This window comes from Porites lutea, chromosome 2 (genome assembly GCF_958299795.1).
Source record: "Porites lutea chromosome 2, jaPorLute2.1, whole genome shotgun sequence".
Taxonomy (NCBI): domain Eukaryota; kingdom Metazoa; phylum Cnidaria; class Anthozoa; order Scleractinia; family Poritidae; genus Porites; species Porites lutea.
This window is the reverse complement of record NC_133202.1, coordinates 21,525,621-21,550,985: the sequence shown is the minus strand read 5'-3', so window position 1 is coordinate 21,550,985 and position 25,365 is coordinate 21,525,621. Positions and strand designations below refer to the sequence as shown.

General features: G+C 39.1%; 1 protein-coding gene across 1 annotated transcript; it reads right to left on the bottom strand.

The window, feature by feature from the left end:
* Positions 1 to 1,450, bottom strand: LOC140925805 (uncharacterized). The gene has a single exon (XM_073375672.1). It carries the CDS (start codon positions 1,448 to 1,450, stop codon positions 2 to 4), a length of 1,449 nt encoding a protein of 482 aa, XP_073231773.1. The 3' UTR covers position 1.
* Between the last annotated feature and the right edge of the window lie 23,915 nt (positions 1,451 to 25,365).

Here is a 25,365-nt window from a genome sequence, read left to right as displayed (position 1 = left end):
GTCAATTACATTCATCTAATTTATTCGCGAAGTTGTTATACATTTTGGCAATACCTGTCTCACCAAGATGAAGTCCTCCTCTATTTAGGTCCGTAGAGTGAATGTCATCGTGGCGTATGAAGTGCCACTGACGCTGATTGCAGAATTTTCGAAGCCTTTTATTGACAGCATCAACATCGCCGCTAGCAGAGAGGTCCGATCTTGTGACCAGCTCTGATATTATTACTTGGGCATCAGTGGAGCTTTCAATTTCCCTCGCTAGGTCAACGATGTTATCGGCGATTTCGCTAGGGGATAGTTTTCCAATGTCGTTAGTACCAGCATGTAAAATGATCTGGTCAGGCTTCTTGTCCTGTGTTGGTTTCACATAATGTGACATATCACTTGTAGCTCCTGCGAAGGACTTTACAACAACTCGGTGGCCAACCTCCTTCCCTAATTGCCACCCTTGTATGTTTCTGATAATAGAATCGCCGATAATGACGGTGGTCGGCGAGGGCCCTTCTTGGTTGTGGTTAAGAGTATTAGAGCTGTTCCGAGAACTCTTGTTTGGCGGCTTTTTCTTGCTCGATTTGCTTTGGCGATTCTTCGTTGTTTTGGAAGATAGAGATTTAGATGATCCTTTGTTTTGCTTTGTGTCCGCCTTTGTATCCGACCCCTTTGTATCCGACACCTTAGGATCAACCGAAGGCGACTCTTTAAAAGCTTCATTGCTGTCAGGGCGAAAGTATAGCTCCTTGCTTAGCAATGATACTACCATCTGTAGGGAATCTCGCTCCTCTTTTGTTTTATCTAGATTTCCCTTCATTAGCTGAAGTTGCTCTCGCAGAGCGCGATTTTCTTCCTGAATCTGTTGTTGATTTTGACACGATTTGCAGGTTGACTGTATTTTGCTACTGTCTGTTAATAGAGATCCATACGAGTCTTTGAGCTTGTTTACTTCATTTTCCAAGCGGTCGTAAAGAACTTTAAGGGATTTATAGCCATCGCATGTGTGACTCTGTTGTTCTGGGCTGCTGCTAGTGTCGTCCAAGTTTATAACAGCCGAAGGCCGAGGTGACGGTTGGTTGACATTCTGGCGGGGAATTTGAATTTCACCAAATCCTGTCAAAATCGATTCCTTGAGTCTTTTAACCAGCTCAGTTTTCCTGCCAGATTTGGAAAGCTTTCTTTTCTCAAGTTCGTCCCTTAGATCTTCCACCTTCAGGGAGTTGATGGACCGTCCATTTAATGCATTCTTGATAGCAGCCATTTCACTCAATTCACAGGGCGAAGAAAGCGAACCATAATCGGGCACAGAAGTAGACTGGTTACTGATCCGATTAGCGACTACCAGAGTTGAGTCAGTGTATACCTTACTCAAATCAGGCAAGGAACTGGTCCTAACAAGCCGCGGCCTGGAGAAAAAGCGATCAGCGTTCGGAGCTAGAAAAACGTGTCCGTCCGCCATATTATGCAAATTCCGTTCTCTTTCAGATCAGTTCAAATATTCAGATCAACATCGCCGTCGGAGAAACGTTTTATAGACTGAGAATCCCGAGCATCGATTCTAACTTGTTTATTATACTTGAAATTCCCGTAAAAACTGAAAATAATGATCGAAAAGCGAGCGATTACAATAGATTCTAAGATAATTCTACTGGGAGCACGTGGCATGCATGAAAACGATTACCTAGAATAACTCTAATAATATAACGAAATCACTAAACCTAAGAAATAACAATACTACTAGGACTGAACTTAAAAACTATAAAACAAGGAAACATACCTCTTTCTCCGATAGAAACTATCTTAATGGCACACGCGTCTTTCTTACTTTCGATCCGGACAATTCTCTATGTGACGCTGAAAACTGATCCGACACACGCAAAATACAAAGAAACTTCAGATGATTAAAATAGAAACGGAAATGACGCGAGTCACGCAACGAAAAACTAATAGCTAACATTTACAACCAGACAAAAAATCCAATGTTTAGATATTTCCCTCTTAGCAGCAGGCCCTCTCATTACAGTGTCCTTAAGTTTGGACGGTATCTAATATTATATATCCGCAGGAAATAAACATGAGAACAGCTGGTTAGAGATTGTCAATGTATGAGGCGGGGGTTCTGGGCTCCCTGTGACCCTTCTTGTCAAGAAGACCCCAAATCAAGGTCCTATGCGGCCATGATATTTCCTGTTTTAGGTTGATTCTGTGCTAAAGTCATTACTTACTACCTTTACCCAGTCAAAAAATGTTCAGTGTAGAGTTATATGTGGGGTATGAAGAAGATATCATTTTATCAGGGAGCACTTACAGCCAAAAATGTCTTTTTGATTAATGCATTTTAACTTGAAAAAGATGGCTCAATTTTTCCAATTTTCAGTCCACGTCCATCCTAGTCATCAGTAGCAACAGATCGCGACAGGAAACAGTTTCAGTGCCTAAATATAGTCTTACATAACAAAACTGGACCATAGTTTTTGGAACAAAATTGATGCGAAATGAAGACCATATTAGCTTTTTAAAATGAACTAGCAATTAGCTTGGCATAGCCCCTTTAACTCTTTTTGGCGGCCAATTTTAGTAGGAAAAAACCCCACCTTTTGACAAAATCCTCCTTTCTGGACCGGTTTTTAACCAGTTAGTAGCCTGCATAACAGACGTTATTTTTTTCGCGTTTTTTCGGGAGAGCGACGGCAAGCGCTAGTGAGTGAAAAGCGCCAGACAAGGGGCGGGCGACGGGGAAGCAGAAAAAACAACGGCCTGTCCACATACCATTGTTTTGTTGCATTCCACCCCAGACGTACCCCTTAATGGCCTCCTCACTCGCTTCGCACTTGCATTCGCTCCGGCTTCGGGCTTAATTGCCTTCGCTCGCCTGAAAAACGCACGCCTGTTATGCAGGCTAGCTAGTTAGCTTGATATGGGAATGGCTGAAAAAGAGATTTGCAACACAAGACTGCTAAATTGGACGTACACTAATTTAGAAGCTTTTTTGGCGCCTTCACAGAAGCCAAAATTTGGACATCTCTTACGAACCTATATATATCCATTCGATCTTTCTCTCCCGCTCTCTTTTTTCCCTTTGCCTGTCTTCTTCCTCACACCCCAAGCCATTGCAGAAATTACTGATAATTTACGTAATGCGATAGATAATAATTTGTATTCCTGTGGAGTGTTTTTGGACTTTTCCAAGGCGTTTGATACGGTGAACCACACAATTTTACTTAAAAAAATGGAACGCTACGGAATACGCGGCGTGCCTCTCCAACTTTTTGCAAGCTATCTCACAAATAGACAGCAATATGTGCAGATGGGAAATACAATTTTGTCAAAGCAAACAATGACGTGCGGTATTCCACAAGGGAGTTCCCTAGGCCCGGTATTATTTTTAATCTACATAAACGATTTACCAAACTGTTCAAATGCTCTAACATTTAGAATATTTGCAGACGATACAAACGTTTTTGCTTCAGCCCGCAACCTGAAAGATCTTGAGGAAATAGTTAACTCTGAACTTAAAAAAGTGAAAATATGGTGTGATGTAAATAGATTGTCAATTAATTTCACTAAAACAAACTTCATGATCATTAAATCGTCAAAGAAAAAAGATGACCAAGTAAGTATCAAGATTGAAAGTGCAGACGGTACAATAAATGTGCTGCAAAGGAAGGAAAAAAAAAAGTATCTAGGTGTCTTGCTTGATGAAACGATGTCTTTAAATCACCATATTTCATACACCTGTACAAGAATTGCGCGAAACAATGGTATTATATTTAAGCTGAGACATTATCTAACTCTTCTACAAATGAAACAAATCTACTACAGCTTAATATACCCATATATCTCTTATGCAATATTAGCATGGGGGAGTGCATACAAAACACATATTGATAAGATACAAGCTAAGCAAAACCATTCTGCTAGGCTTATTTTCTTTGCCACCACGTATGGTGAACACACAGAAAGTGCACTTCCCCTACTGACTTTATTAGACGTTCTTACGGTACAAAGTGTTTATCGATTTCAGATTCTAAAATTCACGTACCTCTGGCATAAAGGCCTCCTGCCAAAGCTGTTCTCAAACTATTTTCAATATGCCAGTAATGTCCACAAATGCAATAACAGATATGCATCGAAACAGAATCTTTACGTAAAAAAAAGTGCGAACTAATACGGGGAAACAAACAATCGGATATGCTGCATGTACCATCTGGGACAAAATTCCCATAACTCTTAAAGAACTAAACACATACCAATTCCAAAAACAATTGAAACCTTATTTGCTGTCAGAACAACATAGTTAACATAACTTAAGCATATACTCTTTCTTTCTTAATACATCGTATTTTAAAACTGCTTCTTTGGAAATAAATTCTATCTCAATTCTCTAAAACTTTTAATTCTGGAGAACTGGCTAGAAAATCTTAGGATTATTTCAGCTCCAGGCCTTATTAAGTACAAATAAATATATATTTTTTCTCTTTCACGTGAGTATGTAATTAATTAAGTACAAGGTGAATAAAGGTATTGTTGTTTTGTTGTCTTCTGTTCCTCCGGCACTTGATCGTCTTCCCACTGTCTTTGTTTTGCAACGAATTTTGGCTGGCTAACTTTTCAGGAAAGGGACATTTAATTGATCTGTAGAGAATAGAAGGTGAATAGAAAAATTGGAAGTAGATTTTTTTATCCCAAGTGTTGCTTTTTGTTTGTGTAACTCTCTCAAGATACATGAGGATAGATGAAAATTTGCTAAATGAGGTACCATTGGAAAAATCCATCCTTGTTGATTTTGATCAGCTTATAACCTTTGTGAATAAATGGAAAGCTAAATGGCTTCAAAAAGGATATTCATGGTTCAAAAAAAAAAACACCAAAACGACCCCAGTGTCGGCAGTACTCCCTCCATCTGATTTACTTTTTCTGTTGAGAGGACAATTGCAAGGATCCATGAAGGTCCGTTCAATGAAGGTTTCAACAACGATGGCACAATTACGGGTCGGTCCACTTGGCGATCTTTGACCATCTTTGGGTGTTGGAAATCGTGTCTGGACTTAAAAGTGTTGAACGCACGAACAGTGAAGAGGCAGAAAGAGGAGGTGGAAGAATTTCAGAAAAGAGAAAAGGGAGCAAAGATTACTTTAACCTTGTCTTTATTTACGTTATTTTTAATATGTGAGACGATTTCACCAAAACACAACTTTGAAAAACTACTGAGAAAATAAACTATTTCGGATTTTTATTGATTGAAAACTTATAGGGTCTGATGTATAGTGTTATTAATGTCAAATCCTTTAAAATGAGTGACGAATGAACCATAAAAGCATGTGCCCACTCCAAGAGAGATGCATGACCGCGACGGGAATAATATTTCTTTACACGCTTCACAAGCTCACATTTTTTTATCGTACCGGTAAAAATAAAGTCTGACTGTGCTGAGTTTGACAACGGTCACGCAATTGCAGAATACAGTGAGTACTCCAACAACCAACAACAATTGCTGAGCAACCTTAATTTTATAATGTACAATTAAGAAAAGCTAACATACAAATTACAAAACATTTAACATTAGCTATTCTCTTGGTTATGTTCAAGCCTCAAATATTGCGTGATGCTAACTGTATTAAAACCCGTCCTTGTGTACAATAGGAATATGCAGATTCATTTATATGCAAATTTGCCACATTGTGTCGCCAACCTTCACAGCAATTTGTTATCAGGGATATCAATTTTTTCAGATCCTTTAATTAATTTTAGCTTCATTTAAGGGCGCTTTCATCCTTTCTCCTACGTTTCGAATATACAACGTACCGAAACTACAAAGAAACATCAGGCAGCATCATTTCTCTACAAATTTGACTCATTCAAATTTGTGACATTTTGCCATTGGTGGTCACGAAACTTTTTATTTTGTAAAGGCGAATCCGGAGTACCCAGATTTTTTATTTCATATTCTGTTAATATACGAGCTGAACTTTGTCCTAGTATACATTTTGACTAGGTATCACACATACCAAGGTGAGTTTCTTGCCTCTGAAGTAGCTCATTTTTTAGCCATTTTAAAAAGCGCGCTTGGTGGTAGTTTTTAAAAAACCGTAAAAAATTCAAAATCATGTTTATGGTTTAAAACATACTATGGATAGAAAGAAAAGATAGAATTCTTTTAAACAAAAATATTTTTATTTTATAGCTTTGAATCTTGCCTCGGTACAGACGCTATAAAGTAGATCATTTTTACTCTAATGTTTGCATAATTAATTAGGTAAAAACCGCCATTTTCGGTTTTGCTCGTTTTCTCGAAAACTATAGATTCTTGAAAGTTGAAAAGATTTTTTTCGAAGACAGTTCCCTTAAGGGGTTTTTCTGACAAATTATCAGAATTTTCGATTTTTTTAGCCTGGCCAGCGATTCTCGATATTTACAGTCATGGGCTCTTAAAACACCAAGTCCTTACTCGAAATTTTTTAAAGTAAAAAGAAAGAGTGGGGATCTCACTAGTGGGAGGTATTATACTTTGCTCTGTTTTGTTATCCATAAAATTATAAATCTATTTTACTGCGTGCTAAAAGCACGTTTAAGTGTACCTTACGAGGGAGGTTATTCAATGTATCATTGTCTTCCCAGTCTTCTTCCATTTATCTCATAATGTCTCATCCTCTGAATCTGTAGGTAGCGTTGTATTTTTACACCTTTCTTCCACCCTCTACGAGCACGCCTCGAAAAAGCCAGACCTGGATTGGAGCAAAAGCAATTGCCTTGAGACTGTTACATGTGATTAGTTCTACGTGGTTACTTGGGGCAGGATCCTCTGTCATATCCTTTCGTCTATTCATGGTGTTCTGCACCCTCTAGATCTTGCATTGCTATTAGTGAGCTTCTCCAGATAAATGTCTGGTAGCTTGCGCCTTTTAAGGTGTTGGCTTAAATTGTCCTAAGTTAGTGAGGCACCTCATTGTTACGTTTTTGCTGTAAGGCAGCGCAGCTTGTCCATGGTTCTTGTGCTCTTTCTTGTTTTGGGATACAAATTACGAGGAAAGCCTCGGTCTGTCTTGCTTTTGTCTCTGAGGTGAACCAAACAACAGACAACTGGAGATAAGTCATACGAAAGAACGTCCCTGACGCTGTAATATATCTCTGTCAGCTTTCACTGTTATCAACCTTTAATCTGCTGCTTTAAGATGTACTTGCCTTATTGTTGTCTCAAAAGTCCTCACTTGCAGTTTTATAATAGAGAAGTATTTTTCTTCCCTTTATTCATTACTTCAACGTTTTACAACAATTTTGAGATCATCCAAGTACAAGCACCTGTACATATTAACAATAATTTAATATTGATGAATTTTTTTGTAAAACAGCGAAATTTCATGCACTGCACGAAAATTGATAGCCAAGGTTATATTATAGTTTCTAGAAGTAATCTCCTACCACTGATTTCTATAATTATAAATACTACTGTATGAATGTACCCGGTATGTATATGTTGTAGTTAAGTGTTTATTGAAGTTAATTTTACTTTTTTCATTGTTTTTCAGTATTATAATGTATGCTAATGAATTTGAAACAAAGGAAAAACAAAAATCAACTAAAATAAAAAATTAACTGCAACATTTACGCTTAACGACGGGGCCGGAGAGCACAGGTTCTGACGTACTTCAAATTTCTACTCTTTACTATAAACATATTTTAGCAGAAGCAGAAAACATATCATATAGTTAATGGTGCAAACTTATACCTAACACACCCTGCTACCAGACTACTGGAACAGGTAAGGGGAGAAAGGCAATAAATACTAGGGCCACGAGGATACCATGTCTCACTCTCAAGTTTTCTCTCCTTTCAAATAGGATGGGTGCAGTCCTCCTCAAAACAACACCGAAAAATACAGAACATATTAACTTGGGACATTTTTTCTCATATGCTTCCCACGGAGTTCCCACTTCTTCTTAACTCACTGCTCTCAAGGTATTGAGCATAACCCACCTGGTGTAGTTAGTATAAAGAGGTTGGCACAGGTCCACCAATACTGCACATCTTTATGCGGCAGTCCTTTGTCCAACCCACTGTTAACACAAATACATTCTCTTTTCCTCTTCCTCTTGAGTAACCAAATTTGTGAATGCGGGGCGAGCAGAATCCCTTTTTTCTAACTATTTCTGTTCTCCAAAATGCTGCGCCCGCATTTTTCAAGTGGAGCAGGATTACTTTTCACCACACCACAGCAAAAATTTTAGTATGTGTGACCTCTCACGCGAAAACGTACACTAACGGCTTCCCGTTTTCGAACGGAAATCCGTTCACAAGCCGTTTCTCATCCGTTCAGAAAAAATTTGCTCCCGTTCGAACGGCTTGGCCGATCCGTTTAAAAAGGAAGTCAAGCCGTTCGAACGGCTGTGTCATCCGTTCACAGAAATTGCCCAATTGTTCGAACGGCTAGTGTACCCGTTCGGAAAAATTTGCATCCGTTCGAGTGGTTTGGTCATCCGTTCACAAAAATCATCCATCCGTTTGAACGGCTTGTGCCATCCGTTCAGAAAAATTGTCTATCCGTTCAAACGGCTGTGGCACCCGTTCAGAAAAATTTGAATCCGTTCGAACGACTTGGTCATCCGTTCAGAAAAATTATCCACCCGTTCAAAACTTCAATCAGTTGGAACCGTTCATTCAAACGCCTTGGATCATAATTAATTTTACGCTGTTCAGATGGCCTTATGTAGTGCCTTGTGGCCGGTCGTTTGCGAAACGAAGACACGAAATGGTAGTTTGCGAAATCTTGTTCTAGCCGTGCTTCGTTGCTTTCTTGCCGTAACGTAACATTGATCTCGAACCAAGCGTGAAATTCAGAACTGACCGAAAAAAGTCTGACAGAGCGACAAAAATTAATACTGTCTTGTGTAAACAACTGTTTCACCGCAATTGTTGAGTCGAAAACGTATTCCTCTGATCCCAGGTAAACTACTAAGAAACTATTTGTGGAAGTGGCGATTTAACTCGTTTAATGACCCGCTGCCAGAATCACCTGAAACAGTCTACCAAACGAAGAGAAAAGGGTTTTACCAGTAACACTTTCTGATCTTTCTGATCGGGAATGAAATTTGAGTCACTTGCAGGGTGTCCAGTTCCTATTTTTTCCTATTTTTTGAGCCTGTTCCTATTTTCTCCTATTTTTTCCTATTTTTGGAGCCTGTTCCTATTTTCTCCTATTTTTAAACTAAAACCTCCTATTTTTCCTATTTTTTAGCTGGTGAAGCCAAAATTTGTAACAAAATTGAAAATGGAATATAAATTATTACATTTGTATATGTGTTTTAGAGTAAGATTTATCATAAAGCAAGTAGTATGTTGACTTTGATGTTCTACTGTTAGCAGAAAGAATAGTTACATTTGTGCTTTCCATGACCTCTATTGCTTATTAGAGTTCTGTTGACAACTCTGTTATATTGTTACTTTTTGTATAATTTTTTAGTATACCCTCATGTATTGTATGTAGTGTCATATAGTTCTCATGGCTATTGTAAAATATTGTGCATAGCCCACTGAAACTGCATGTCAGTATCTGTACATGTTGTATTTTATTTTGAAGTCTTGCTCGCTTTTATGTTCATCTTTGAATCGAAACTGAAAACAGGATCAAGTTGCCCTCTCATAACACAGGTCAGATAAGTCATCAATCAGCTTCTTGTTTAAAACATAGGCACGTTAAACGTGCATGAGCTATTTTGAATGCTTCAGTGTAACTATAATACTTCAGTGTAACCTTACCAAGAGTGATGAATCTACCTTTTTCATCCTAAATGTAGATTTGGTTTTTGTGCGAAATTGGGTATTGCGCTACATAAATGAAAACGCGAAACTCTCAGTTGAGTCGATCCTCAACCTATATATTCACTTTCCTCTGTCTTTCCCTGTTACATCTGGTGCAAGTTAAACAAATTGTTAAAGTAAAATAAATTTCTACTCACCAAACGTTGATTAGAAGGAAAACTCTAAGATTTCCTCGGAGTTTCTTAAGCCAAAATGTGACTCATCGAATACTGAATAGTTACGAAATACCAGGATTTTTATCATTGAGGTAGATGGCTGCATCATCATAATTCACGAGGTTTTCACGTGCGATTCTACTCAGTGAAACAGTCTCCGACAACTTATTTCTTCATGTTTTAAAAGCTATTGCTTCTTGAAAGACAAGAGCCTTTTTTAAGGCATTGGTTACAAAATGAAACAGGTCTTCATACGTCTAAGTTACTATTTATCATTGTGAAGAGCCAATCTGCATGAGATGTACAGTCACACAGCTGGCACGTGAAAGTGTTGGACTTTGCCCCCTTTCGTGGTTCGTACGTGAGGGAATTCGAGTCATCACGCAGTAAGCTAGTAAACAGAATTATAAAAATAACTCTTGCACACAATTTGCACGTGAAGATGTTGTTCTTTGGCCCTTTTACAATTCGTTCGTAAAAAAAAAAGGCAAATTGTTTACTACAAAATTTTCTCAATCGATTTTAAGAAATCACCTCGGCTTCATTATACAACATCTGCAATGAAATTATGTTTTATGCAACGTCAAGGTTGATAACCTAACATTATTAACATTTGTGAGACAGTCTTTAACTCCGACAACTTATGTCTTCATGTTTAAAAAGCTATTACTTCTTAAAAGACAAGAGCCTTTTTTAGGGCATTGGTTACTAAACGAAACAGGTCTTCATACGTCCAAGTTACTATTATTAATGTGAAAAGCCAGTCTGCATGAGATGTACAGTCACACAGCTGGCACGTGAAAGTGCTGGACTTTGCCCCCTTTCGTGGTTCGTACGTGAGGGAATTCGAGTTATCACACAGTAATCTAGTAAACAGAATTATAAAAATAACTCATGCACACAATTTGCATGTGAAGATGTTGGTCTTTGGCCCTTTTACAATTCGTAGGTTAAAAAAAGGCAAATTGTTTTACTACAAAATTTTCTCAAGCGATTTTAAGAAATCACCTCGGCTTTATTAAAACATCTGCAATTAAATTATGTTTCATGCAACTTCAAGGTTGATAGCCTAACATTTATTAACTTCCAAGAAAATTATCAAACTGCCGAAATATATTTCTACTTGTATCATGTTACTCAATACAACAGTACCTAATTATTGTGTCAACTAGCTTTTTCCAATTTTATTCCCTAACGCTACTATTATTCCCCACTATTATTACTTCATTGGAAGAGCTTTGAAAATATATGATCTTTTATACTCTACCCAGTTGTAGCAGGTGAAACAGAACTCATACTGACGTGCGTTGTACCGATAGCCGAATTAGGTCAGAAATGCCTTGAAGCAGCATCCATACTAAAATATGAACCCTTAAACAGCTGCATCACTGTATACAGCTTTTGAATAATGAAGATATTTAATGTAATTCTTCCAAACACCTGTAGCCGTAATAAAAGACGAAAAAAAGGTGAAGAATCAAGATGGCGGTCTGAAAGTGCCCTTGTTCGACCTTTACCAATGTCATGTTTAAGTAGATGCTAAGATCTCATTGGTTCCTAAGCATCAACTAATAGTACCTTCAACCTTATTGGCTTTTGCAGCAAACATCCGAACATACAAAGTTACAAAGATACAAAGTTACAAAGCCACAAAGATACATACGCTCACACCACTGACATATGAGCTATTTTTTCAAAATAGCTCAAAAACCAATCACTAGCTGGATTCTGGATGCTACATGAAAAGAACAGACTCAAGTTTAGTTTAGGGCACTACCTCTCTTGGTGACCCTTGTTAACAGCTATACCTAAGCAACGATGATGGATCCAATATTTTGGTTCCGAAACCAGTCTTGCATCCATAGCTAAGCAGAGAGTTCGTTCTTTTTAGAACTTAGCCATGACACACTTACAATCTGGTACCAAATAGATCAGTGTCATTTTGCATTCACCGCGGAAAGCCTGGTTTCGTACTTAAAACTATGTGCTCTTTTGATTCAAACAAGCATATTCTCAACCAGCTACTTATTGCGGATTAATCAAAAGAAAGCTTTCCATAGGACGTTTTAGTCTTAGTTCGATATCCTTCAATGACAACGCAATCGTAAGAAATTTCTATCCTAAGAAATTTCACTCTATGAAGCTTTTCAAAGATTGGCCGCCAACTTGAAGGGAATTTGCATATAATCACCTTTGATTAATAATTATAGAACCACGCTCAACCTGTAGTTAAGTATATCATTCTGACTACAGGGTAACTGAGCCAATAAAGTAAACGTTACTGATCATTTTCATTCCTTTTAGCCCTGAAAGTTGATCTAAATCCTGCAAACGTAGATGCGGAGGACTCGTAGCCGTTATCATAACCCTGATGAGGTGCCAGGAGGCTATCTTTGTCGACAGAAGTACTATTGATTTTCCTATTTTTCTCCTATTTTTTTATGCAAAGTGTCCTGAGTTTCCTATTTTCCTAATTTTTTGAGCAACCATGCTGCTGGACACCCTGCACTTGCGAAACTCGTTGCCTAGCACGTGAGCAACATCTACACGGTCAACTATCTGATGATTTATTTTTCGTGAACCAAAACTCTTCTCATTTTTTAAAAGGCCTTAGATTTTTTTGCAAAGAACAGTGTACAACTATGGCATAGTTCTATGAAGCGACGGTTTGTTGCTCGTTGGCCAGCACGGGTGAGAATCACGACAAGTGTGACATCTCGAAGTTTTCTCTGGCGACGTGACGCTACGCAATTAATTAGTTTCAAAACGGTCTGCTATGATGCAAGCTTTACTTTCATTCATAATTCGATATTCAAAAATACTTACCGCTGCCGATTTATTCATCGTGATTTGAGCTTTTTAACATTATTTCTATTCACGTTTTCCATTTGTGATGGCCATAGCAAGTTTTTATTTAAAAGCATCAAAGCGTTTAATTGCTCTTTTTTTGTTGTTTGTCTAGAACAAGTTTGTTTATATTCTGCGTGGCGAAAAAAACTCACCTGTTCATGACCTGTTCAATTGGAAACAACCACAATAAAATTATTGTAGAATTTCTGCAACTTGTCCAAAAGTAAATCTGCGGCAAATGACCGGCATTCGATAACAATTATTTTGTCAATGCAGACCGACGCCTGTTAGTAAAGTTTTTGAATCAGACCGACTGACGCCGTTCAGCCGTGATTACCATCCGTTCGAAATTGTTGACGAGCTGTTCACCCGTTCAGGACCATCCGTTCGAAATTTTAGTCCTGCCGTTCAGCCGTTCAGGTCTACCGTTCGAAAATTTTTTTAGCCGTTCAGACGTGATTACCATCCGTTCGAAATCTTTTCGCTAGCCGTTCAGCCGTCATACGAATCCGTTCGGAATAAATTATCAGCCGTTCAGCCGTTCGGTTTCATCCGTTTTAAACGGCTTCGTGGGCCATTTCTTACCCGTTCGACAGCCGTGCGTTTCACCCGTTTAACGGAAAGCCGTTAGTGTACGTTTTCGCGTGAGAGGTCACATGTCGTTTGCAACGTTGTTGGATACAAAGTCCGTACAGGTTGTTGGGGGCTCACCTCCCTTGATGGAAAAAGTGGAGCTATGTTTGTTTATTGTTTGTATCTAGCCGGAAACCTTCTCTGGATACCTTTGCCACGTGCAAATGCCTTCTCCTATTTTGTGCTACATTTAATTGGATTAAGCAACCATGTGAAATGGAATGGCAAGTGCTCCTTTATTTTCTTGTGAACGTTAGAGCACCATTACACTGCCAGGCATCAGCTTCATCCTCTATGGCATGACCAATGTCTGGAGAGTCTCACAGCACTTTGAAACCTGTTACTGCGACGCTTATAGATGCTTGGAAACGCCTTACTATTACTACCTCTAATAATAATAATTTACATTTATATAGCGCAAACCTATATATGAATATATTCGGTTGCGCTTTATAATATTGTTACGTTAAATTTATGTCAAAGGTGACTAAACGTACGAAACTATGAAAAACTACAATACAAGCTGTTAAAAACTATTAACAACTACACCTAAGGCCAAGAATTAAATCTATTTAAAGCTAAATTAAAAAAATGAGTCAACTGCAGTCTTACAAGTGTCCAATGTCTTTATGTTGTGAATTGCCGAAGATAATGCATTCCAGAGATAAGGTGCCGCCGACTGGAATGCACGATCGCCAAGAGTTGGATGGGCCTTAATGACAGGTAACTCGAGGAATAGACTCATTTGACCTTAGAGGGTACCGGGATTACTTTTTGATAGTAATTAAATCAATTAAATAATGAAGAGCTTAACGATATAAGCACTTAAAAGTCAAAAGTAGAATCTTAAACTTTATACAGTAACTTACCAGAAGCCAGTGAAGGTGGAAAAGCAATGGTGTAACATGGCAGAATCTTGGTGTTCCAGTGACCAACCGAGCTGCGGCATTCTGTATCCGTTGGAGTTTCATGATATGTGAATTTGTGAGGCCGAATTGTAGACTGTTACAATAATCTGCTCTACTGGTTGTAAAAGCATGAACTAATAATTAGGTGACTGAATGACTTATATATTTTTACTTATATACTTATATATTTATGACATATATATTCTACGCGTCATAAAGGTAATAGAAAGCGGATAACATGGAACAATTTGGGAGTCACCGACCAATATGGTACTGATGTTACTGACTTTCTGAATTTGTTGTCGCATTCCCGTCAGAAGACATTGACTGATACCAGCAATACATGATTGCATGGCAGTTATTGCAGAAGTCTCCTCCAAATCATTTCCTGGTCTAAACGCGATGTACAGTTGTGTGTCATCTGCATAACAATGGGGATTAGGAAGATGTGATTCGACAATCTTAAAGTTTGTTAGCATAGAGAGAAAACAATAATGGCCCGAGACAGCTGCCTTGTGGAACTCCAAATTCAAGATTAAAATCCGTATGTTGTAGCTGTTTATCTTCAATGTTTCATTGCGTACGAGCCTTTTATATTCTTTGTTACTGGTAGGATTTTCAGGAATTCTGTAATATCGAAGACCTGGATTGTTTTTGAAATTGTTCAGGCATTTTGGAACACGGTAACTCACTTTCTTGGCATATTTTCACACTGAAATCAATCCTCTTCACTACAATCTCTGCCATCTTGATTTTCACGCGCTGTCCAACCAAATAACAAGCTCAGTCCCCGCCCTTTTAAATAGTACCCATGGCCCAGCTCGTTTATGTTCTGGAGAATAGATTGTGTGCAAGTTTAGACCAGTAATATTTTATTTGACTATTGCATGTTATCTTTTTGTTTCTCTGTTGTATTAAAATTTCAAGCAAAAGACTATGCCCGCACTTTCAGTTCTAAAGCAGAAAATTATTGGTTGCCCGTAAGGAAGTTAAATACGTCTAGGACTGTAGGCTGAGTACTTTTTTGACAAGTAAGAACTTCTCGATGCGTGAATTATACAAGTATTTCTGCAACACCACCAGACTGAAAAAACATCACTAGCAGTGAAGGACTCAAACAGGGACTGGGTGCAAGTGATAAACTACGCTCTTTGAATGCAGTGAAGACTGAAACATAATCCAACGAGCAATCTCGAGCTGTTTGTTTCCTTCCAGTATGGCTTTTGTGGTTATTGTCGCTGTACATCACTGTATAGTGAGGTTCGGTGCTTCAAAGCACTCTGCAGCATTCTAGAATCAATAATCGGTGAAGAGGGAAGCGACAAAACAGTAAAAACAAGACACTCGAGCAACAAGTTTTTGAAATCCTCTGCAGTTTATTCCAACAGTGCTACACAAGACTGCTCACATACAGGAAATTATTAGAGATAATACAGGCAGGCAAAACGTTTCATACTGGTTACTCTACAGTCACGTTTATATCCAAAGAAAATTTCAATACTGCATTTTGTCTTGGCTCTAAATTCAGAGCACATTTGCTTCTTTTGAAGCAAACTGAGTAGCCACCTCACTATATTTTGGTGGTATTTTTATCACATGTACAAGAGTTATTTTTACCAGTTCTATACAGTTTCAAATTATAGTTTTATACCAAAAACTTAGTTGCCAGGAGCAAATGAGCATTTTTGCCAATCGTTCTATTACATTACTTAGTTGAGCAGTTGTGTCAATATCACTCCTTCAGAACAGTTGTCTAACTTTGCCGAAGCATCCATCACAAATACACTTTATGTGCCCCGGTTCCATCAAATGATAATTTATCTCCCTATGTAAGCCCGTTCCCACTCTCTCTGCAAAATGGTACATTACAGTTTCCTTTTTATTTTGCCCCACACAATTATCGGCTTGAAAAAAAGGCGTTTTTCTCTCCCAAACTAAAATGACATAGATAATGGTGCAACATACTAAGCACATTGTTTGGACCATAGCTCTTTTTGCCATCAGTACCAAGACTATCCCCTTCACTGAAAACAAAATTTACTTGTTTTTTTACAGCCTCACAACAGATGTCAAAGCAGTGGACCTTAAGGGTAGTTAGAAAATAAAGAGGGCCGACTTGCAAGCACTGGTGGGGCAAAGTGAAACTCATTGCAAAATCAAACGTGTTGTGGGTGTTTTTGAATTCTTGTGAGCATGGTTGTTGAGGACCGGAGGGAGGCTACAATCTTGGACAAAACTGTTGAGAAAATTGCATACTTGGGGAGCATTTTTTCTAAACTTCGTAGCCGACCGATTCTTGGCTCCCCCCCCCCCCCCTGGAAGCAGTGTTGTTCGGTCTTCAAAAGAAAGCCAGATCCCTAAGCATTTGTAGGAAGCAACTTTGACCTGGGGGAGGGGGTTTTCTTTACGCAAACCCGTTGATTTGGAATTAGTTTTGTTGCGTTAGGTAGTGCGCATAAATGAAAAGATTTTCTCAAGTAGCTTTGTCCAGGATTGTAGCTCCTTGTCTGATGTTATCATGCAGGCATTCTAGAACTCCCGCTCCTGTTTGGCCTTTCGCACATGGCTGTTGTCAGCTTTAGTGTGTTCAAATTTTGCTTCCTCTGTAACTGAATCCATGATGAGCGTTCTAAAATTGTCACACTTATGACAAATATCAGAGTGGGGCTCCATAAGCCAAATGTGTGGCAAGCAACTGGGCCAAATTGACTTGAAAAGAGTTAAACCTGTTGATATACGTACAGGAGGTTAGTTGTTACAAGCCTCTTTTTTTTAAATACAACCAATTTAGTGTCGGATGCTGGTACATAAATTGGGGGATGGTTATTCCGTTCATGTGGAGCTGCTGGCATTGGAAGACCATACTCTGTAGCATAGCTTGTATTGAATTTCACCAAATTTTCAATCACCTAAAAAGTCAAATGCATGAAATTTATATATGGTTCCGTGCTCGAAAGAGAGTAAATATTATAGAGTAAATATTCATGTACTCATCTTAACTATACTCTGCAGTTGATAAAAAACTACGTGCTCTCCCCCCCCCCCCCCCCACAAACTCACACGCACACTCAGTAATGTTAGTTAGTTGAATAAATAGGTTTTACTCATCCCATTTCCAGTCTCGGATACCTTATTATGAATAAAAGTCTATTTCTCACCCTTTAGCCCATGTCTTCTTTGTAGGAACAACCCCTTATTCCTTGTAGTGCCTTTGTTGACCTGTATTTGCTTGACGTAGCCTTGCAGTGTTACCAGCACCTGACGTATTCTCTCTTTGGACATGATGTGCTACCGGCATTTTGTGGGTTGCTAGAATAAAGAAGTTTGAAATCCTTGGTCGCACAGTATTTTTGTCATTTTTAATTAGAGCGGTGTGCAACAAGCGCAACTGCGGACTTGAGGACTGGCAAGTAAACGATGTAAACATTGTTGAGAAATGCTCTAATAGATTCCCTATCCCTGAACTAGACTTTTAGAAGATTCACAAAAATGTTTACCTCGTCTCCCTGCAAGTCGTCAGTCTGCATTTGTCGCACACCAATTATCCACTGGTACGTACAATTTTAGCACAGCCTCCTCAGGCGCTTCGTTTTTCGCAAGGTAGAGGCGAGCGACTGGTAATGAACCGCAAGGGACCATGGGAAGGGTACAGATGGCGGGCAAAGCGCCGTCTCGCCCGTTGTCTCCTTCCTACCTACCTTTGCGCGCACATTTTCATCGAGAGAGACGACTGGGTATGAGGCAGATTTTGGCGTGTTTTTCTTGATTCTACTTGTTCCAGTTTTGACAAGAGCTATTTTCATCTGATGTTAACGAAAAGGTCGAAGATTATTCTCTTATATCTAACTTTTAGATTCTCCTTCACTGGCGGCTTTTTCTGTTTCATTTTATTTTTTAGGCTGTTTTTGAACAAATGTATCCATGGATTGAAAGGATCTGGTGGCGACCTTTTTTTTCTCTCCTCTTCGCCCCATTTTCTCATAAACTAAGTTAGGTAACTGTTTAGCCGCAGCAAAATTGAAAGCTGTTTTGCAGTTACATTGTCGCCACTTTCACAGTATCGCTGAGTAGTTTTCCTTATCCACAAATTGCTGCATGGAACTTCCAACCAGAGAAAATTTTCCCGAGATATCTATAGGCATCGCCGAAAAGAAACGCAATGAATTTGAGTGAAATGGTCATCTTTGGAGTAAATCTCTCGGTAAAACCTCGCCTGATAATTACGGTAATGGGCATATATTTGGTCTTTCATTTCAATTTTACACAACTACACATGCAACAAGTACACCTGTTCCACCACCGTCCCTACTCCTGGTCTTGTACTGTTACCATCTCCGATACCATTTTGTTGATCACATTGACAGGTCTGTCATTTTTGGTCAGTGGCTTGGTCTGTATATATATTATCTATATTCTTTGTATCTAGTTACAATATTGAGTTCAGTTCCACGTTTAACTTCCAGCGTGTAAAGTAGGACATCCCTTTTATTCTTGATAATCCATCTTCGCTCCAACATTTAGTGATTTTTGCCAGATCTTTAATCTGTTGTAATCTTTGATGGTGTTGCCGAGCCAAGTTTGCAGCAAGACCAAATTCTGTTTCTTGGAGAAGAAGGGCTTTCCGTAAGACAGAAGAAAAAGGGCTCCCGCTTTCCTTTTCTTCATCACAAGTAGTTTGGAATTGTCTGAGATAAATAATACAATGATCGCCCGATGTCTTCTTCTGCAATCATAGTCCAGTTGCATAACTGGAAGAGCATTATAAACTTTGTCTTTTCAATGGGAAATGTGGATATCCTCCGCTTTGATATCCACCTTTAAAACACTGAAAGAAGTTCACGCCTTTACTTTCAGTTTGTTCTCCTTCTTACGCTGGTATTCCAAAATGCCTTACAGAGCTCTTCCGACTATATTGTTCATTGTTTATAGCGTGCTCATTGATTTCAGCCATCTGGTCTGTAAATGACTCTTCAATGAAACTCTGCCTCTGTTTTCTTTAACTATATCGCGTTCCCGTTGGTGTTCACCATCTCCGTCATCTTCTTTCCAACTTCAGCAAACTTTTCCAGAGTATTCTTCAAAGCGGCAACTTTCCCTTCGATCAATTGATATTTGGTTTTTATATCCAGCTACATATCTTTTATAACGGCATAATTATCGTTTAGTTATACTAGTTCTATATTCGCCTCCTCCTTGTTCTTTTTTGCCTAACGTTTGACGATTTGGCTTGGAGAAGGGCTGTCTGTAAGACAGAAGACAAAGGGCTTTACGAAAGGAACTCTTTGCTGCGCAGTACAAGGTGTGCGGACGGCAGCCATTACTGAAATGAAAGCTTTCATCAGCTACAGGTTAGTTTTAATTCCTTTTGCTAAAGAAATCACATTCTTGATGTATCTTCGTAAACCACAAGTGGCTTGCAGGCTTTCAAGACCTTCCCTGTGGTTGTTAAGTATACATAAATAATGCAATAACAAATCCCAAAGTGTCACTGTTTTCAGATTTACAAAGTAAAAGTGATTTTTGTTTCAAACCTCAATACTGCTGAAAAGTTGACATACAGTATCTGTCATGTCTTTGATTCGAAAGGACTACGTTTCAGAATGGCACATAAGTGTGCATGCTCAAAGTGTATTGGCTGCTGGTCAAAAACACCACAACTCCTCCCCACTAACTAGTGCATGCAATATGGCAACTAATAAGGGTCTGAAACGTTAAGTCAAACACAACATGCCTATTGAAATAAGCACAGTCTTAATGTCACTTCAAAGTTCAAAAATCCAACCTAGCTGGGGTCTTCCACACTCCGACCGGATATCGTCTAACAGGAACAGGTTCAGCAACAGGCTCACTCAAATTTGGTGGATTGCTGGCTGCAGGGTCAGCCACTGGACTTGGTGGCGGAACATCAGTCTCCAAGTTGCTGGCTGCTGGCTGCTCACTGGCCACAGACACTGGGTCCTCACGACTCTCAACCTGGATTGGAAGTTCTGAGGTCTGGGTAACAGGGTTGCTACTTGGTGTTACTGGAATTCTGGTATCTCTCTGTTGGTCTGTGTGTCGACGCCACACTAAGCCAGGTTTGACTTTTACTTCGTAAGAAAGGGGGCCAAGTTGTGTTCGGATGATGCCAGGCACCCACTCTGTACTACCCGTGTAATTTCGTGCTATCACTGTCTGGCCGATGGAGAATTCTCTGGTTACAGCACCACCGTTCGTGACGGTTTGGTCTATCTGACGGTTGCTTATCTTCATGGGGAGATCTAGTTTCGGCAAGTCCAGTCGAGTGCGTAATCGTCTTCCCAAAAATAGCTTAGATGGCGCTTCTCTAGTGGTTGAATAGGTGGTATTTCTGTAAGCTAGCAAGAACGTTGCCAGCTTAATGCTCAGACGTTTAACTTCCGTTTCACTTTTCATTGCTGATTTGAAACTCTGCACACAGCGTTCGGCTAGACCATTGCTGGCAGGATGGTATGGAGATGTCAGATGTTTGATTCCGTTTCTCTTGAGGAACATCTGAAACTCTTCAGAGAAAAGAACAAAGAAGAACCAAATTTTAACATATGGGGAGAAATTTCTGACAGTGAGTTGGTGCTTGAAGGTGCAAAAGTAGAGCAAAAAATACGAAAAACAACAATAAAAACGTCGCAGGAAATTAAAAATTAAATGTTATTGTAAAAAACAAATCGACCACAATTTTTCATGGTCTACACTCTTGTAGACCATAGAAATGATGCCATAAAATTTTCAAAACTTTACAGTGCGGCTCGTGGTCCAGTTGAGTTTTGAACATCTTATGACGTCATTTATATGGTATATAAGGGGGTGTTTACATAAGAAAACTCGCACCGGCACGAGTTTCATACTAGGATGACTTTTTGATTTGTATACCATTTACATGATAACTGGGTCATTTCATATCTCGTTATTTGAGGGTACACTTCATGTCAATAAAATATACGTGTGATTCAAAAGTGTAGTCGTTTCACGTTTACATGATACCATTGCGAGATTTCATACCGGAGTCAAATTCTCGCCTCGGTAGAACAACCGGGGTGAACTCGCGATAGGGTGACTTGCGCCGGCATGGTGGTATCGTGTAAACAAATGTAGAGCCATGAGAGAGAACCGGAGTGAACTCGCTTCAGGGCGAAAGTCGCCCCGGTGTCATGTAAACACCCCCTAAGAGTGTACACCATGGAAAATTGTGGTCGATTTGTTAAATAGATTTTTTTAGCTATTATGATTATTATTATTATTATTATTATTACATGTAATAACTTGGAAGGTCCGCTTTAACCCTTTAAGCCCTAAGAGTGATGAACGTGAAATTTCTCCTTGTAATATCACAGCTTAACAAAACAGAGTGGTCATGAGAATTAAGGACATGATCACACAAGATGAATCTAATTGATACTTAAACAAATTCTCCCCACTTCTTATATTGAAAATGTGTAGGGATAACAAATGAGAATTTGAATTTTGATGTTAGGGTTTAAAGGGTTAAGGTATGCTGGATGCTATTGTGACGTTTCAAGATGTTCCAGATTTGGATCCAACACACTGACAACACTAACAACCTATTTACTCGATTTCTTGCGCTTGGAATATGCACAGGCTGCCCACGAACTCACAGAGAAGCTAACTCAATTAGGAAGGATCTCCTTTGTTGAAGCAATGATAATTAAATAATCATTATCATAAAGGAAATATTTAACTGTTGTGATGTAGTTGACTCAGTTACATAACATTTGGTTTCCAGATTTATATTCAAAGTGTTAAGCGAAGGATTTTTTAATCCTTTTTTTGGAAACAAAGGGACATTTGACACCATTTATCAGACTTTGATTGGTCCCCCAAGCAGCTATTTTTGACTCGTCAAGCAGCAAAACGCTTGACAAATGTGGTTGCGTGGTAGACTACAACTTGATACCAACTGGCAGGTATCAGTATTTACAACTAGGTTATATTGTATTATCCTTATTATTACGTAATGAAATCGGGAGCTCCGCTTTTAGGCTTGGCTAACTATATATAAGTTATCTTGTGGCTCTCAGTATTCATATCAGGAAGGAGGTTCTAACCGGCGAAAGAAACCCTAATTCGCTCTTAGGGTCTGATCTGTTCACAGTAAATATTATTGTCTTTAGATTGAAATTTACTGAGTAATTTATTGGATGGTGTGTCAATTAGCCTGTTGAATGCAGTAGTTGATCATGTTCACGCTTTTGCTGTTAACAACAATATGTGCTTAAACCCCCGTAAATGCAAGACCATGACTGTTGACTTTCTTCACTACAATAGTTGCGTGCCGTGCCCAATCGTAGTTGGTGGGTCCGATATTGAACAGGTCTTTACATTTAAGCTCCTTGGTGTCCATCTGTCTGACGACCTTACTTGGGCAGTGCACTGCAACTACATAGTGAAGAAGGCCAACAGACGGCTGTATGCACTGACACAAATCAGGAAGTGCAAAGTTTCGTCGGCTGATATTGTTCATATCTACTGAGAACTAATTCGCTGTATACTAGAGTACGCCTCCGCTACCTTTGTTGACTTGCCTAAGTATCTTGCTTGCTATCTTGAGAACGTACAAAAAAGGGCTCTTTCCATCATTTGGTATTAAGTATGAAACAGCACTTGACAAAGCTGCATTATCCACTCTTTCTGACCATCAGGCAGTCTCGGCCAGGTAACCCATTATACCCACTAATACACAACAGAGTGCTACCTATATCTACCAGTGTGTGTCTAGGATCATGGAGTTCTAGCAGTCCCATGGCCACAAGGACTGAACGTTTCTCAAATGTTGTTAGTGTTAAATATCAATCTTGTCAACAAATGTTGCGTATTACTCTATAATATATCGCAGCTTGTAAGGTATCCTACAATTCAGTCTTCTGACTGCAAAAGGGAGAATAAACCAGTGATTTGAAATTGGCCAATCGCCTGGCCTAAAAAATAATATTAATATTATTATTCATTCAAATATTTCTCCGTTTCTGATTGGCTAAAATCACACGCTTAATTCATCATAACCAGCTACTGTTCACCAAATTTGGAAGAATTTTGCGATATTAAACCAATGAGGTCAAAAGTGTAGCAAATTGCCAGATTATTACACTGTTAACCGATAAGAGCTGGGAACGAGATTGATTTGTTTTGTAAGTGAGAACAAACATGGAGGAACGTTTCACGAGGGAGAAATAGGCGAACGATTAGCTAAAAAATAGCAAGAACAACAAGAAGACAACTCAAAGCACGACATCTACTATTTGGAGAATATTTTCGGAGCCGAAAAACCCTTTATCTCGTAAACTTTCCAATTAACATGCACTATCGAATATGAACTTAACATCGATGGAGGTAAGCATGTTTTAGCTTGTTTTAAAACTGCCTCGATCTCCATAATTCTTCACTCAGCCTCATTTAATAATTGTTAAATATTAAGATCATGTACTCTTGCGGTATAAAGTTGCAAATTTCTTGCCAACAGCACACACTCGTATTGGTTACTTCGAGGTCACATGAATGTAACAATGAAACTGTTTCCCGCCAAAATCTTTGAGCGGGCAACATTGCAAAATCTGATGTTAGAGGGTTACAGTGCACTGTTTCCAGTGAATGTTGACTGACGACCGCCAAATTACTTGATGACTGGTAGCTCGGGAAACAGTTAATTTTGTTTCCCTCGAATCTCAATGTTTGAGATTACAGTTGTTCGACTTTTACAAAGGTCGCCCGTCGACTGGACAGCATTCACTGTTTGGTTTGAGTGCCATTCCAATTATTCGGGGCACCTTGCTCAGTTTTGACTTCTTTCTCAGTCAATTGAGCGACGGCAGCGTCCATGAAGTATTGGTGACCATTAATCCAACTTACATTACGGGAAACACCAAAGACGTACTTCCTTATGACCCTAGGTTGATTCACTAAACCTTACTCAACACATTGTTTACGGTAGTCAACCGATTGTACGTTCTTTGGTGTCTCCCTGTCAGGGTCACGATGATTGTCTCTCATCTGATTACGCTCTTCAAACTTCGCTGACAATTCCCCTGTGTCTTGAAGGAACTCAAATGCAAAACTGGATTTCTGAGTTATTGCCTGGTCTCGAGATATAGTGTCCTTTACCCATGTCGAATGTTCATGTAAGTTCCAGGTAAGATAGTTCAGGTAGTCATTCAGTCCAGGATGGATTATTTCTGATTCCGTTGGGTGTTTCATCACATGATAACAGGACAGTGCATAAAAAGTACCACTTCTGCTGTCCTTTACAATAGCACTTAAGGAGCCAGACATATTCTGTCCTTTACGCCGATGCTTGTTCCAAAACAGAGCCATCGCCTTGCTTTTGTGTTTCCACTGGTGCCTGTATTTTCATCGTTCTGTACCAAAATCCGTTCACAACATCCACCGGGTAGCGCCCAAGAAAGGGTGGAAAAGCAGACCCGCCAATTGGGATAACACCCTCCCCAAGAACATGAATGGCGATACAAGGCATCTATGCTTATAATTTTTGATTTTGTTAGAGGCTTGCACAGCTGTGATGTTGCCATGCTTAACAAGCACGTGAAGTTACATTTAATCTCTTGGGTTTGGCGGATGGATACTCGATGTATGTATCATTCAGTACGTAAGCAGCATTGTTATACAAATCTGACCTTACAAGTTTCACTTTCATCTCTTCAAAGTATTCTAGAGCAGATGATTTCAACTCTATTTGTAAACCAAACTCGCTGAACACCACTTCGCCTGCACCATCCAAATATGGCAACACGCACAAACACTCTTTATGATTAGATTCAATCTCAAAAGTTGCTGTTGCAATTTTCTCGACAATTTCAGGTCTGAAACTTTCAATTGAGAAGTTCCCCTTACAATTGTTCTCCCATGTAGTAGCAGGCTTTTCAATTTTAAAATAAATTTTAAGAAGTCACTTGATACGATCAAGAAAACCGTCAGAGCCAAGCTACACGAGGACAACTATAAGCATATGGGTAAACACAATTGGT

What these genes read in the sequence shown, in the direction of transcription:
- LOC140925805 (XM_073375672.1), bottom strand. Translation starts at nt 1,450, where the DNA reads ATGGCGGACGGACACGTTTTTCTAGCTCCGAACGCTGATCGCTTTTTC.